Source organism: Rhipicephalus sanguineus, chromosome 7, assembly GCF_013339695.2.
Source record: "Rhipicephalus sanguineus isolate Rsan-2018 chromosome 7, BIME_Rsan_1.4, whole genome shotgun sequence".
Lineage (NCBI taxonomy): Eukaryota > Metazoa > Arthropoda > Arachnida > Ixodida > Ixodidae > Rhipicephalus > Rhipicephalus sanguineus.
Window position 1 is genome coordinate 8318474 of NC_051182.1, and position 16330 is coordinate 8334803.

General features: G+C 43.5%; 1 protein-coding gene across 1 annotated transcript in view; it reads left to right on the top strand.

Annotated features, from left to right (window-relative positions):
• LOC119400572 (proline-rich protein 36) overlaps nt 1–16330 on the top strand; it is a 342207-nt gene that overhangs the window by 240990 nt on the left and 84887 nt on the right. The window contains exon 5 of the mRNA XM_037667633.2: nt 4305–4405. Within this exon, the coding sequence (XP_037523561.1) occupies nt 4305–4405 (101 nt within the window). The remainder of the gene's footprint in view (nt 1–4304; nt 4406–16330) is intronic.

Consider the following 16330-nt stretch of genomic DNA (forward strand, 5'->3'; position numbering starts at 1 on the left):
ATACGTTTATTGAGGCTCACTGGAACTGTTCTGTCCGTGGAATAACCGCGTGCTGAGCTGGTTGGTGGGTATTCATTCTGAAACGCGTCATATGTCGTCCGCTTCCTCATTGCGCACTTGCCGGGGGGGGGGGGGGGGGGGGGAAGGCTATCGGTTGGCAATCGTGTATGCCTGTGTCCTCTATGTCTTGTGTTCACGTACCTTGAAGTTTACCCGATCCTCCGCATGTAAATAGCATACCGCGTACAAGAAGAGTTGCGGAATTGGAGCAGTAATCGAGGCTGAATAATGTTGCAATCAAGGGCGTTCCGGTCACTCAGGGTGAGGACTGTGCGGCCATTGTGATGCAGATCGGAGACGTTATTCAGTGTCCTCTCACGCCCAGTGACTTTGACACAGTTCATCGCGTTTCAACGAAATCAGATGAAAAGAACATTGTTGCACGGCTCTGCTGCCGTGAAAAGAAAAACGACTTTGTTCGTAAAGCGCGTAAGACCCGGCCGAACACTTCTGATGTTGGCTTCTCCGGTAGCTCAAGTAAGGCAATCTATGCCAATGATCACCTGTCTCCCGAGAATAAAAGATTGTTTGCTAAAGCCCTAACTCTGAAAAAAGCGCACAAATGGCAATTTCTGTGGACAGACAATTGTCAGATCAAGGCGCGGAAGTCTGGTGATGACAGGGTATATCGCATTACCGAAGACAGCGATCTTAGTATATTTTCATAGCCACTGAGTCCTACGCCCATTTTCGTCCAGGACACTCGTTCACTTTCATCTTATCATCATGGCTTTGCTATCTCCTGACGAGGCTAAACATATGCTAGATGATAGTAATCGCTCCTTGTTTCATTTCAACGCGCGTAGCCTCCGCAAAAATTCGGATATATTTATAACTTTATAAGATCACTCACGCATTCTTTCTCCATCATTTCCGTCTCTGAAACATGGCTCTGCTCTAATGACAACAATCTGTTCAGCCCGTCATCGTACGAAGCTGAGTACTGCCACCGTTGTTCAGGCAGCTATGGTGGCTCAGCAATATTTATCGCCTCAGATCTGTCCTACACCCGTCGACAAGATCTTTCCTTAGGCATCTCGCATTGCGAATCCGTGTGGATTGAATTAGATAATTCTTTTTTAAACGATGATAACAACGTTATTCTGGGTTGTATTTACCGTTCGCCTTCTTCGAATGTTAGGGATTTCATTTCTCGCCTGGATGCCATTTTGCATCAGTTATCATCGGAAGGCAAGCGCATTGTCTTAGTTGGTGACATCAACTTGCTTAACACAGACAATTGTGCATACACAGAATATATTGACTGTTTCAGTGGATGCGGTTTTGAGTCTCTTATTTCATCTCCTACTAGATGTCCAATTTCTGGTGTTGCTTCATTGCTTGATCATGCCATCTGTAATTTCTCGCCCTCTCCCTCTGCAGGAGTAATGGACGTGAACATCACTGATCATTCTCCCATATTTCTTACTTTCAACGTCTTCAAGCCATTTGATGCACCCACGCGTGTTACTTCCATACTTGACCAGGAATCATTTTTCAATGCCATTATTGAAACTCATTGGTCCAGTGTTACTGCACTTTGTAATGTAAACCAGGCTTTCAACAAGTTTTCTTCCATTTTCCTTAAAGCCGTAGAAGAGTGTTCTAAAACAGTCAAATGTAAAAAGGAGTACAAATATCCTAAGAACCCATGGTTATCTCAGGGATTGCTAAAACGTATGCGTAAAAAAGATGACATGTACAGAAAAGTCAAAAGACAACCATTTAACACTGCTTTAGCTTCACGCTATCAAAAGTACTCGAATGTTTTTTCGTGTCTTTTGAAAAATGCCAAGAAAAGATATGATGACCAAATATCTAATGAAAAAAACAACTCTAAAAGACAATGGCAACTCTGAAACGATTTCCTAAATCGATCATCACATAGTTCACCTTTGCAGAAAATGACATATAAAGACATTACACATGATAACCCTGAAAGTGTTGCTGATGCTTTTAGTAATTATTTTTTCGAAATTGTCAGTCAAAAACATAGCAATTCTAGTTGTAATCTGCAACGTTGTAATCATTCTTTTTTTTTCTTTTCCCCGTGAGCCCTGACGACGTGTCCTCAGCAATCAAATGTCTCAGAGAAACCGGCCCTGGTATAGATAAAATCTCAGCACGACACTTGAAACGTGTAGTAGCCATTATTTCTGAACCACTTTCTATAATTATAAACCTTACGTTCAAGCATGGCAGTTTCCCCACATCTCTAAAGATAGCTAAAGTTCTTCCGATTTTTAAAAAGGGTGATAAGCAATCTGCTTCCAACTATCGCCCCATCTGTACTCTTTCTTTCTTGAGTAAACTCATCGAAAAACTATTTATAATTCGGTTAAACAAGTACCTGGATAAATTTAATATATTGAAACCCTGTCAATTTGGCTTTCGCGCTGGAAGTTATACTAACCTTGCTCTTCGTTACCTATCAGACTTCATCAAGCGCTCCATTGATTCTGGATTTGTAGTTGGGTCAGTTTTCTTGGACTTCACAAAGGCATTAGATACCATTAATCATCTCATTTTATCCAAGAAACTCGAAGCATACGGTATTACAGGTCCATCCCTCAAATTTCTAAACAGTTGCCTTCTTAACAGAAAGCATACTGTTTACATATCGGGCTCATTTTCCTCTAGTAACACAATAAATCAAGGGGTTCCTCAAGGGCCATTACTGGGTCCGTTACTTTTTTTTTACTTTACATTAATGACCTTCCTGACATTATACACATGGCTCACTGCGTTTTATATGCTGGCGATACTACCATTTCCTTTGCTGTATTGATACCGTCACTAATAAATTAAATGCTGTACTTCGTAGCGTGTCAAAGTGGTGCCAGGAAAAGTTTTTATTATTAATCCAAATAAATATAAGTTCATGGTTTTTAGATCAGCTCAACGCAAGGTAATCTCCTCACCAGCAATCACAGTTGACTCTCATTTGATTAATGTCAGCGACAGAGTATCATTTCTTGGTGTTCACCTCGATGCTAACCTTACCTTCGCTCTCCATATTGCTCACATTAGAAAAACGGCAGCATTCGGCATTCGCGCATTACTCAAAGCTCGCTCATATTTTTCTCATAAAGCACTCCTTTCTCATTACTTCGCATTCATTCATTCTCATATCACTTATGGCATCGCATCATGAGAGAATACTTACCAGTGTCATCTTTCATCCATACAACATCTACAAAATCGAGCTCTTCGCGTTATTTTTAACTGCTCTCGCGAGAGTAGCGCCGTTTCCCTTCTTCAGTGCAATAACATCTTAACTGTTAGCAACCTATTTCGATTTAATCTAATTATGTTTTTGCACAAACCAATAAGAAATCAACTTTCTGCTAATTTTATTGATCCCAAGATGTTAGTTAATACTAACACAACCAAGGTTGCGGCTAACAATAACTTTTCACTTCCTAAGGTTCATACCAACTATGGTAAATCATCTTCTCTCTCCTGTACCATCTCCATATGGAATAATTTGCCCACTTCACTAAAATGTAAAGTTTCTTTAAATTCATTTAAAAACTCATTAAAAGAGCACCTGTTAAATAGTTGATCGGTCTTTTTTGTGTTGCTTTATACTGTATTCATTATTTGTTTTTTGATTCCATGCCTTTTTGTTTTTCATCCTGCTTCGTTTATTGTTTCTATGATTCTAACATTTGCTTATCCTTGTTTTATTCGTTTCTAATCATCACCGAGGGTCCCGTTGCTGTCGTGTACTTTGGGACCCTCGTCTGTATATTTTACTCATTGTAACATTGTTTTATATCATGATAATAAACTGATTGATTGATTGATTGATTGACTGATTGATTGATTGATTGATTGATTGATTGATTGATTGATTGATTGATTGATTGATTGATTGATTGATTGATTGATTGATTGATTGATTGATTGAAGTCGTGCATCACACTGAATAAAGCCTGGTTTGTGGCCTATTCTTCATTGATTTTCTTGCAGCGTTAGCTATTGCATTAAGTTTCTTACAACTCTAGCAGTTTTTGGTGTGCACAAGAGCAAAGAACAAACATTTAATCGCGTTTACTGCACATCGCCTAGCAAGCGCCACAAAGTTCGACGATTCCCAGTCACGGCCGCATTTCGATCCGGAGAGGTGAGATTTTAGCGCGTCGCCAAGAACCCCACGTGGTGAAAATAATACACTGCGGTGTTGCTCATAATCTTATTGCCGTTTCGTCGCAATTAATCAGCCCTTTGGTAATTTGCAGGCAACCCTGGCGAAGAAAGTGGGACGGTCCAAGCGCTACTTCTGTGCCGCCACCCTGATCTCACTCAAGCACGTGCTGGCTCCTGCTCACTGCGTAGCCAAGTGAGTACTGAAACAGACTTACGGTGTCTTTTTATAGATCCGGAGACCAGCGGCGTCGTTTTACAGGATATCTACAAATAAAAAAATTCGGCAGATCCCACGTACCGTGGGAGTCGGTGTTATGCGAAGCATGCGACGGGAAGGTGACTGGGGCGTAATTTTTTTTACTGAGCGACAAGTTGCAAAATGACGCTATAGATCTGTATAAATTTCATACGCACATATATATGTTCAAGAGCCGCATATGTGTTATATAACCAGTTGTTTACGGTTCGGTAACACTGCCAACGGCAAAGTGGGTATTACCAACACCAGAAGCGGTAAGCTGATATGTAGTGCTTATACTTGTCCCTTATGATGGATAACGCACGCACGTTTCACGAGCCCGTATGCATATGTGGAACAATTTCTTGACAGTTCTTGAACAAGGTCATCATCTCCGTGATCAGTGAGCACCAGCAGCTGGTCATGACTTGTTATAGGATCCGGTCGTAATCGCGGTACAGCTGTTAGTACAGCTGTACAGCTGATAGTACAGCTGTTGGAATTCATGGATGCGTCGGTCATTTTGTCGACAAATTGTCTGTCGATAGAGCCGGCGACATCTCGGAACCCGAAGTCACCCTTCGCGTAGGTTAGGTATAGGCCATCGAGGCTTGTAGGCCAGGATAGTGCTACGTAGACCAACATCAGTGGATGGCGCTTGTCGTATTCGTACACTACCTGGGCGTACGTGGCCTACGTAGCCTAGTCTACAAGGCGGCTGTCAATCAATCTGGCATCATCCTCGGTTAGCATGAGGCCATCGCCCAGCCTCGTAAGAAATGAAGAGGACACTGCGTCGTTCTGGCGGACTAAGTGCACTTTACGGTGCGATGATGTGGATATCATACGTAACTTTCAATCATGTATTCGTCCGGGGTCGAGAAATGCTTCAAAATAGCTTGCGGAATCATAGGAATACAAATCTAATGTATATTAGACTGCTACAAAAGCGGAGCCAGCACTGGAGCCACAGACTTTAATCTGATATGATGCCTGTATCGTAGGAGTGCACATCGTAGGAGTATCACGTATTGTTTATTGCTTTTCTGTAAAATTAGATAGCAAGCACCACAACCACAATTGACGCGTTGCATCGATATTACGCCTGCGTAGGCTGTTTTTCCAAACCAGTTTATAGACCTGGCGTGGCTCTGTGGTAGAATACCTGACTGCCACGCAGAATGCTTGGGTTCCATTCCTGCTGGGATCCTAATTTTCATTCTTTCCATTCGTCCGGTCAACGCTGCCGATGTTGGTTTTTCTTAACGCTCTCGCATTTAAACTACCAATGTCTGTTCTCGCCGTTCCTGGGTAGATATAAACTGTCAATCACCTGTGGCGCATACCCGTAAACCGCGGCCTGTGGTAAACGGGTATGTGCCACACCTGTCCAGTGGAAAGGGTTTGACGACGTACGCGACAGGATTTTCACGTTATCAGTGTAATGACCCGACAGTCATATTCGTCAAATCCTCTTACGCTCCCATGCAAATTTTGGCCAACACCAAGTTAAGGAGGCGATTATGAGAGCACCCAGACGTAGGCGGCTAGACAGACAGACAGACAGACAGACAGACAGACAGACAGACAGACAGACAGACAGACAGACAGACAGACAGATAGATAGATAGATAGATAGATAGATAGATAGATAGATAGACAGACAGACAGACAGACAGACAGACAGACAGACAGACAGACAGACAGACAGATAGACAGATAGATAGATAGATAGATAGATAGATAGATAGATAGATAGATAGATAGATAGATAGATAGATAGATAGATAGATAGATAGATAGATAGATAGACAGACAGACAGACAGACAGACAGACAGACAGACAGACAGACAGACAGATAGATAGATAGATAGATAGATAGATAGATAGATAGATAGATAGATAGATAGATAGATAGATAGATAGATAGATAGACAGACAGACAGACAGACAGACAGACAGACAGACAGACAGATAGATAGATAGATAGATAGATAGATAGATAGATAGATAGATAGATAGATAGATAGATAGATAGATAGATAGATAGATAGACAGACAGACAGACAGACAGACAGACAGACAGACAGACAGACAGATAGATAGATAGATAGATAGATAGATAGATAGATAGATAGATAGATAGATAGATAGATAGATAGATAGACAGACAGACAGACAGACAGACAGACAGACAGACAGACAGACAGACAGATAGATAGATAGATAGATAGATAGATAGATAGATAGATAGATAGATAGATAGATAGACAGACAGACAGACAGACAGACAGACAGACAGACAGACAGACAGATAGATAGATAGATAGATAGATAGATAGATAGATAGATAGATAGATAGATAGATAGATAGATAGATAGATAGATAGACAGACAGACAGACAGACAGATAGATAGATAGATAGATAGATAGATAGATAGATAGATAGATAGATAGATAGATAGATAGATAGATAGATAGATAGATAGATAGATAGATAGATAGATAGATAGATAGAAACGCTCAAAGTGCCAGAGGTTCGCTAAGAAATGCTTCGCGTTTAATAACAACGTTCAAGCATGGCACGAAACAAACCTGTCGCTAACCTGCGACATAGAATAAGAATGGCCGTTTAATGGCGCGCCTGTTTGTTTATTCTTCTTCATGGCGCGCGGTTTTCACTGATTAAAACTCTTAGACATCTGATCACCAGAGAACGGATTTTAGACAACTGAATTTTTTGTTCCTTGCGCCCTATATATCACCCCACTTTGACGTATGAACACCAATTAGATGTTTATGGTGCCTATAAATGCCTATTGAACATTGAACATTGAACATTGTTTATTTTGCAGGAAAAAAATACAAAATTTCCCTGCGGGAGGCAAAGACTAAAGGCTGAATAGCCTGACGAGGTCTTGACCTCCTGATACAGTCTGCGTCAGTGCCACATCATACACATTTACACATCAGTAACATACACATATACAAATAAGTGACATATTATACTCATATTATACACATTTCAGTATTATGAGATATTACTTGGTTTTATGCTATCATATTCATGTTTTTTTTTCATACATATACATTCACAAAGATTTATACATTCAGAACGTGCTTACTTCTGCACACATACACAAAAATGTTTTACTAGAAACAGGCTTCTTTCTACATAATATACATTCGGAATATAATTTTCATAAAGAGAAAACAATATTGGAATCAAACGATTCTGTTTTAATATCATTGTTCACAGCAAGGAAAAAAAAAGGGAATCAACTAAGTATACAAGTATTCCTAAATGTAAATGCCTATGGATCCACTATGACGTTAGTCGAAAGAAGAAATGATTTATGATGACATTTAAATTTTTTTTGTTTTCAGTGTAAAGTCTATATTCGATTCGTGTAGGTTTAGCAATTGTACAATCTTATAATCAATAGCCTGCTTGCCATAGTTCGTGCGTGTTTTCTTGGTTTTGCGGGTAGAATTTCTGAAGCCGTATTTTGTTGATACAATGCGTGGGAAGGAATCCTGTAATTTATGCTTATGAATGTGTTGCATCAGCTTAAGGTTATATACTTTCCTAACAGATAGAATTTCATGTTTAAGAAAAAGCGGCTGAGTGTCTAGGTCCTTGGGATGACCTTTATATTTTTCTATTATACGGAGCATGCGCTTTTGCAAGATGAATATTCTGTCGTAATTGGTCTTAGTTGTTGTTCCCCATACAAGCATTCCGTATAGAAGTTTGGAGTAAAACATGCTATAATACAATGATTTAGATAGCCATGAAGGGAGGAGGAAAGCGATTTTACTCAAGCACCCTACAGAACGAGCTAGATCTGCCAAGAGACTATTGACGTGCGGTGTCCATGATAAGTGCTCGTGAAACCAGACTCCCAGGAATTTTTGTGTGCTGACTTGTTCGAGTCGCTGATCGTTAAACGAAATTACTATATTATCACTGATGCGCTTGTTAATGGGCCTGAACATAATAAATTTGGTTTTTTGCGTGTTTAATTTTAGTTTGTTTTTTGTTAGCCAACCTGAAAGTTTCGAGAGGTATGTATTTGTTGAAGCTTCTACTTCCTGAATGGTGGAGCCTGTGAAAAATATACTTGTGTCGTCAGCGAACATTTTAATTTCGGGTGTATACTGGACCTCTGTAATATCATTTATATATAAAAGGAAAAGCACGGGGCCTAAAATGGACCCTTGTGGAACTCCTTTCTTTATGCTTAAATACTCGGATTTTTCACTGTCTATACTAACAAATTGTTGTCTGGATGATAAGTAGCTTTTAAATAAATCAGAGACTACTCCTCGAATTCCATAGCGGCTTAATTTCAACAGTAAAATATGATGGTCAACAGAATCGAACGCTTTACGCAGGTCAAGGAAGACACCTAACGTGAACATTTTATTTTCAATATTTTCTATTATGCGGCTTTTTGCATCAATTAGTGCCTCTTCCGTGGTTTTATTTTTGCGAAAACCATATTGATGCGGTGATAAGATGTTGTATTTCTCAAGATATTTCATAAGGGGCGTATTTATACATTTTTCATAAATTTTTGAGAAGACAGGTAATACGGATATCGGACGATAATTTGTTAATTCACTAGTGTTGCCACCTTTATGAATGGGTGTAACTTTGGCCACCTTAAGTTTTGTTGGGAAGATTCCAATCAGAAAGGAATAATTTATCAGATATGCTAATACGGGACTAAGTATAGATGCGACGGCTTTAACTGGAGCCACCTTTACGTGATCATAACCACTCGCCACGTTTGTCCTTAGTTCTTTTATATATCGGTAGACTTCCTCTGGTAATACTTCGTGCAGTACGAGAGAGTTCAAGCAACTACTTGTTTCATTTTCATATTGTGTTGTCACTTCATCACAAACAGCCACATTTACAAAGTATTGGTTAATCGCGTTCGCCAGTTCCTTGCCCTCTAGAATGATATTGTTGACTTTTACTTGTTTAGGTGTATTTGATGCTGCTGTTCTCCCAGTTAAGGAATTAACCTGTTTCCATATTTTTGCCGGTTCTGATTTTATACGTGAGAAGATGGCTTCATAATAGGCAAGTTTAGCCTTCCTAGTGTCACTATTTAGCTTGTTGCGGAATTGCTTGAATTCACGCAGTATTGCAATATCTCTAGTAGCAAGAAATCTGTGAAAAAGCGTGTTTTTCTGCTTGATTCGTTTCAAGAGGTCGCTGTTTATCCATGGTTTTCTGTTCTTACCCTTTCGTGTTCTGATCTGTTGTGTCGGGAAAGCAATATCGTAGCACTCAAGCAAGATAACTAGGAAAGTATTATATGCGCTATCTGGATTGCATTGCACATACACAGGTGACCAGTCAGCACTTTCAATTAATTCGGCAAACTTAAGCAGTGATTTGTCATTGATGCATCTGTACCGCGCAAGCCTTGGGCGTTTAGTTTTATGCAGCAGGTTTTGTGTAGAAATGTAGATAGGTAGGTGGTCACTTAAGTCTGAGCACAGTATGCCCGAGGTGTAATCACAGCTATTTAGGTTTGTTATACACACGTCAAGTGACGTGGAGCTATTGTGGGTAATACGAGTTGGATATATAATGGCATTCTGACATCCGTATGATGCTACAAGGTTTTTCAAATCAAGCGCGTACAACTCTTCACTCATCATGTTAATGTTCACATCACCCATGATAAAATAGGGTTTTTTTATCTCATTAAAACAATGCATGAGTTGTTCCATATGACTGAGAAAATGCCGCTTATAGCCAGTTGGAGGTCTATATACCACGGCAAGTAAAAAAGAATTTGTTTCTATTGCTAGGCACTCTATGTCACCATTACTCATAGACAGATCATCAAGCATTTGAAAACAATATTGCTGCCGGAGGTATATAGCCAACCCTCCACCTCTTCCTGCACGATCCAAGCGTGCTATGCTATAATTAGTGAACTCAGGAGACATGCCAGTATTACAAAGCCATGTCTCTGTAAACAGTATTGCATCGATGTCCGCGTGAAGAGAACTCATAAAGACATCGAATGCTTCATGCTTGTTCCTAATACTTCTTATATTTTGGTGTAGTATGGTAAAGGAGGCATCATTATTTATTGGTATTGTTGTTTCTATAGTCGACATGGTGAACTGAGAAAGAAAAAAAAAGCTGTTACCTGGAAAAAAGGAAAAAAAAGAACCGCCTTTCCTTTCTCTTTTCCTTCCTTTACCTAATGAGATCTAAATCAATTGTGCTTGCTATCCGGATTACATCAGACGTTTCATCTTTGCGCGCAAGAATTTTTCCTCCACTTGACCACACAAATTTCCATTTGGCAGATTTCTTTTTCGCTAAGGCTGCGCCAAGAAGCTGCTTGTTCTGTCGCGTCAGGTGCTCGTTAACATAAATAACGCTTTCCGCTCCCTCGTAATCGAGGTGACTAGAAAGGATCCTCTGTTTCTTTGCTTTTGCGAGCACCGCATTACGTTTGTTGCGCGAGATGAGCCTGACCACAATGTTCCGATCATTCCTTTTTGCCGTCGACACCCTGTGACAGATGTCGATGTCATTGTCAGATATTGGCTCGCCCACAAGCTCACCTACCTTTTTCACGACGACAGTTGAGTCAAGTTCCTCTGGTACACCCTTTATCTCAAGATTGTTACTTCTTTGATATTGCTCAAGTTCTTCAACTTTCTTTTCAAGCCGATGGTTCTCGGCTTTTAGTTTTTCGTTCTGAGAAACCAGTTCTTTTATTTCCGCTCTTAGTGCCTTAATATCGGTTCCTATTTCCTTTACTTCATCACATGTATCGCAGCAAAATTTCAGGCTATCTTTTAGTGACCTTATCTCGGCTCGTACTTCCCGTTGAAAATCAGAGATTAACGTTGCGATTTCTTTCTTGTCACCCTTATTCATTATAGGAACTTCCGCTAACAAGTTTCAAAGCAAAAATGTTTGTCCGGCAGCAGTGCAAAAAAGCAAGGAAAGTAGTAGAGGGAGACCTCTTCCTTACCTGCAAAGAATTGCAGATGTGTTTTAGCCGTCAGATCGCTTTGTGCACTGCTGCCGGACTGTGCGGGAGACGAGAATCCCAGCGCTTATAAAGCCAGCCGAGAATCAGCTGACAGCCTTCTGCGCCGACTCCGTGACAGCTTGTTCCAGCAATCAAGCTAGCAGCGTCAAGATGCCGGTTCTCGATGCGTTGCAGGCCATACGTCGATGAAGGGTGGTTTTGCTGTAGCGTGCAACCGAAGCGTACACGTGGAAATTTCCTGCAAAAAATTGCAGATGTGTTTTAGCCGTCAGATCGCTTTGTACACTGCTGCCGGACTGTTTTCGGCCTTTATGCCTAGATGCCTTTATGTGCCTATAAATGCCTATTTTCAAAAATCAGGGCCTATGTGAATACTATTTAGCCTCACGTTTCGCTTCCCAGTGCAGTTTGAAACCTTTAATCATCTCACCGGGCCACATTGACTGTCCGGAACTCTATTGGGTTCAACTTAGTCCTCTCGGTGAGCAAACCTCCGGAAAACAACCGCTAGCAGCAGTGAAAAATGGGACGGGCGGGCCAGATCACGCCGTTGCGCTGACATGGCGCGAGAGGTTGGCGAATGCGAAACCGCAAAGAGGGCAAAGTGAGCAGGAAAAATATCTGCACGTGGCTTTTGTTTTGTTTCTAATTTACGTTTTAAGTTGTTCAACGACAGGGGATAAATCTTCCTATGCGCGATTCGACCCGGCCAATCCGAGGAATCCTTCCACTCCGGTCTTTTAACGGTCTGGCTATCTACTCCTGATCTGCCTATCTTAGCAGATATGCCGATAATGAAGATACCCAGGAGTGCGCTGATTGGACAGTGGCCACTTTACTCACCATAAAGGTGTGCGACTATTCGAAAATTTCGAATAACGAATGGAATAATGAAGATTAGAAATACCGAATATTTTTTGAAGATTTTTTGAGTAAGAAGCGCCGATCAAAAAAGGAAACCTCAAAGGAACATTGAAACAGACAGGGGCAATGTTTCCCAGGTTTAATCATCGAATAACCAAGATGCATGTAGCCCAAGGTTTTACTGGACGCTATGGGCACCATGCATACGTTAGGAGCCGCCACAGTCGCGCGCTGCCTCCAGCGCCAAAGCGGCCACGGCAATAGATTTGGCGGGATAAGGGAGCAGACGACGCAGGCGGCGGCAAGCCACTGCGCCGTGCATTGGTGCTTCGCTTGAGGCGTTTTATTTCCCGTTTGCTTCCAAAAGACGACAAATTTTTAGCGGCTGTCACAGAACGTAGCGTTAGCGCGTGTGCTTCTTTTCGTCAGACCTCGTGTGTCCTCAGGCGAACGCGGCAACATAAAATGCATGACGTGGGGGAAGACAACGAAGGTGACGAGCCCGTTGAGCGAAACTGCGCACGTGTAACGCGGGCCACCTCGCTCGCTAAACAAGCACAGCTTATCACCCTCGGGCTAACGCGGCACCGAACTCAGCGGCAGCTTGAAACTGGCGATACCAGAAATCTCACTGTCACGGCCCCTGAATGAAAAAAACGCTTTCCATCGAACGGCCGTGGCACTCCAATATCTGCGCCGACTTAACCAGTGCAGCCGAGTTCGTCGTCGCGGCTCGTGTTTTTCTGCCATGGCACTGCAAAGCATGCCAATTAATATTACGTTTGGATTCAGAGAGCTACGTGATATAGATAGTTTCTTCCGAGGAGCTCACCTGAAGAAGGGCAGGGACCTCCTCGAAGCGGGGCACGTTCACGGCGTCGTGAAAGAGGTGCTGCTCGGCAGATCAACAATCACGGGCAAATGCAAGCCCAGAAAAAAAAATACCCCATCTATTCACAAAACTCACTTTTCTCATCGAACGAGTGCGATCCACCGTTCACGCCGATTCCGTTCATATTCTCTAAATGGAACTCGGTAAAAACGCGTGTCCAGATAATTCCTGTAGGTGTTATTGCACCCAACAATGCAGCAATTATTCCTGGAGTTCGGCATTCCTACGAACAGCGAAACCGACACAAAACCACCCCACTGCGAGCGCGTGAGAGCATCCCTCCAAATCTGTGCATCTTACCACTAGGGACGCCTTCGCTCGGGCAGCGGAGTTACGTCTGCACGAAGCCTATACAGATCACAGGACGAAGGCATTTTTGCTTAACTCCAGTGTCACAGAAGGGACAGTCATCAATCGACTATCTTCATCATGTCATTCATGATGATCTTGACTAATGAATATTGTTTAATATATTGTCACGGGGTCGTGATGTTGACGAAGGCAGCAGTCAGCACGTCCGACATGAAACTCTTTATTTGGCCGAGCTTGTGGCCGAGAAACTGAAAGTCAAACTACAGCAATACACTGATAGCGGCGAACAGAGCGTCGACCGTCGATCAACAACCAGGCGGTGAAGCGCGTCGGCTTTTACACAGGCGCTATCGAACTTTCCAGCGATATCGCTGGTTGTTGCGCAATCTCTAGAATAAGCTCGAGTATTCGCGTCTTGCAACAAAATGATCTACAATAATTGCGAAGCTTCTCCAACAATGAGGCGCGGTTCGCGCTGAGCGTTGCTGACAGTCTTTGTGGGAAAAAACCGAATACAGCAAAAGTGATAAGAAGAAACACACGTGGCAATGCCCCCCTCTGAAAAAGCATCGTCCCGATGCCTAAAACAGAACGGGCGGGGGGTTGCCAATGCATGCAGCAATAAATAACTAAATAAAGCAAGAAAGTAGAATAAACAATAAGCAGAAGCAAGGAAGTAAAAAAAGTCACAGTTTCGCCGCAACGGCGAAGCAATGATTGCGATAGCAATAAATTGTAATGTAGCGCGAAGAACGGAAAGCAGCTCGAAATTGCCAGCGCATCGCTGGAGCCCAAAGGACGCACGAAAAGAACGCACACAGGACGAGCGCGAACTAATGCGTCACAGCTCGACACTTGAAGCGCACTGCTCAAACATAAAGCAGGACGCACGAAACAAACGAACAGGTACACAAGACGAGCGCGAACTAATTGTCACAGTTGTTACTTATTTCTGTTTGAACAGCGCGCTCCTTTCGCAAACGCGGCCGCTGCAGCGAGCGAAGCGAAGCACCCCACCGGCCGCCCCTTCTTTCTTTGAGATAAGCGCACGAAAGCGACGACGCCCTGTAGAGCGAACAGCAACGGCGTCCGCAGGGGCGGGGAGACGATCTTTAAAGCGCGCAACACGCGCCCACGTCGCGCCATCTATGTGGCCACTAAGAAAGCATGCTGAATTACATGGTGTATATAAATAGCTCGCCGTTAGCAGGCTTAGAGACGGCGCTGTCGTGGCCTAAAGTATAACGCGGCGGGCTGCAAAACGAGAGGTCGCCCGTTCGATTCCGCGCGTCGGAAAGAATTTCTTAATTATTTTTCTTTGTGGCCTTTCTATATATATACATACTTATACATATACGGTGAATGACGGCAACGGGGACGGACATTTTCCAGCCGAGACTGTCCATATAATTGCTATCGCAATAATAATAAAGCAAAAGTACAGTCCTCAGATTAACTAACGCGCGTAATATGGCTTGAGGCGCACGACATGGACGACTTCAGGTCGCACACGGCGCCGGTGAGAGTTCGTAATGCCGTCACGGACCCTGTACGGTCCGAAGTATCGTCGAAGAAGCTTCTTATTAAGTCCCCGTCGGTGTATTCGCGTCCATACCCTTTACGGTCACCGGGTTGGTATTCCATGTGGCGTCGTCGAAGGTTCTAGCGGCGACTGTCATTCGTCTGCTGGTTCTTGATCCGTAGGTGGGCGAGCTGTCGAGGTTCTTCGGCGTGCTGTAGGTAGATGGTCGCGTCGACATTTTCCTCGTCGGTCACGTTTGGTAACATGGCGTCGAGCGTCGTTGCCGGGCTCCGTCCGTAGACCAACTTGTATGGCATCATCTCCGTCGTTTCTTGTACGGCCGTGTTGTACGCGAAGGTCACGTACGGAAGGATGGCGTCCCACGTCCTGTGTTCGACGTCTACATACATGGCCAGCATGTCGGCGATGGTCTTATTGAGACGCTCGGTCAGGCCGTTGGTCTGTGGGTGGTACGCGGTGGTCCGGCGGTGGCTTGTGTGGCTGTAATCCAAGATCGCCTGAGTTAGGTCAGCCGTAAACGCCGTACCTCTGTCGGTGATGAGAACTTCTGGGGCGCCGTGTCGAAGGACGATGCTCTCAACGAAGAACTTGGCTACCTCAGCGGCACTGACTTTGGGCAGGGCTTTTGTTTCGGCGTAGCGAGTGTGGTAGTCGGTAGCCACGACTATCTATTTATTTCCGCAAGTCGACGTTGGGAACGGCCCCAGGAGGTCCATCCCGATCTGCTGGAATGGTCGCCGAGGAGGCTCGATCGGCTGAAGGAAGCCTGCTGGTCTTGTCGGCGGTGTCTTCCGTCGCTGACAGTCTCGGCACGTCCTTACGTAGCGAGTGACGTCGGCGGCAAGGCGCGGCCAGTAGTACTTTTCCTGTACTCGTGCGAGCGTGCGGGAAAGTCCGAGGTGTCCAGCCGTCGGGCCGTCGTGCAGGGCATGCAGAATTTCTGGTCGCAGTCCCGAAGGTACAACGATAAGGCAGCTGGCTCGGGCCGGAGAGCAGTTCTTCTTTACGAGGACGTTGTTTTTCAAGCAAAATATGCCAATCCTCGCCTGAATACTTTTGGGACAACGATGGTCCTGCCCTCTAGGTATTCCACTAGACCCTTCAGTTCCGGGTTGGCTCGCTGTCGTTCGGCGAAGTCGTCGGCACTTATGCTCCCAAGAAACTGTCATCATCCTGGTCTTCGGGCGGTGGTGTGTCGACGGGAGCACGAGGCAAACAGTCGGC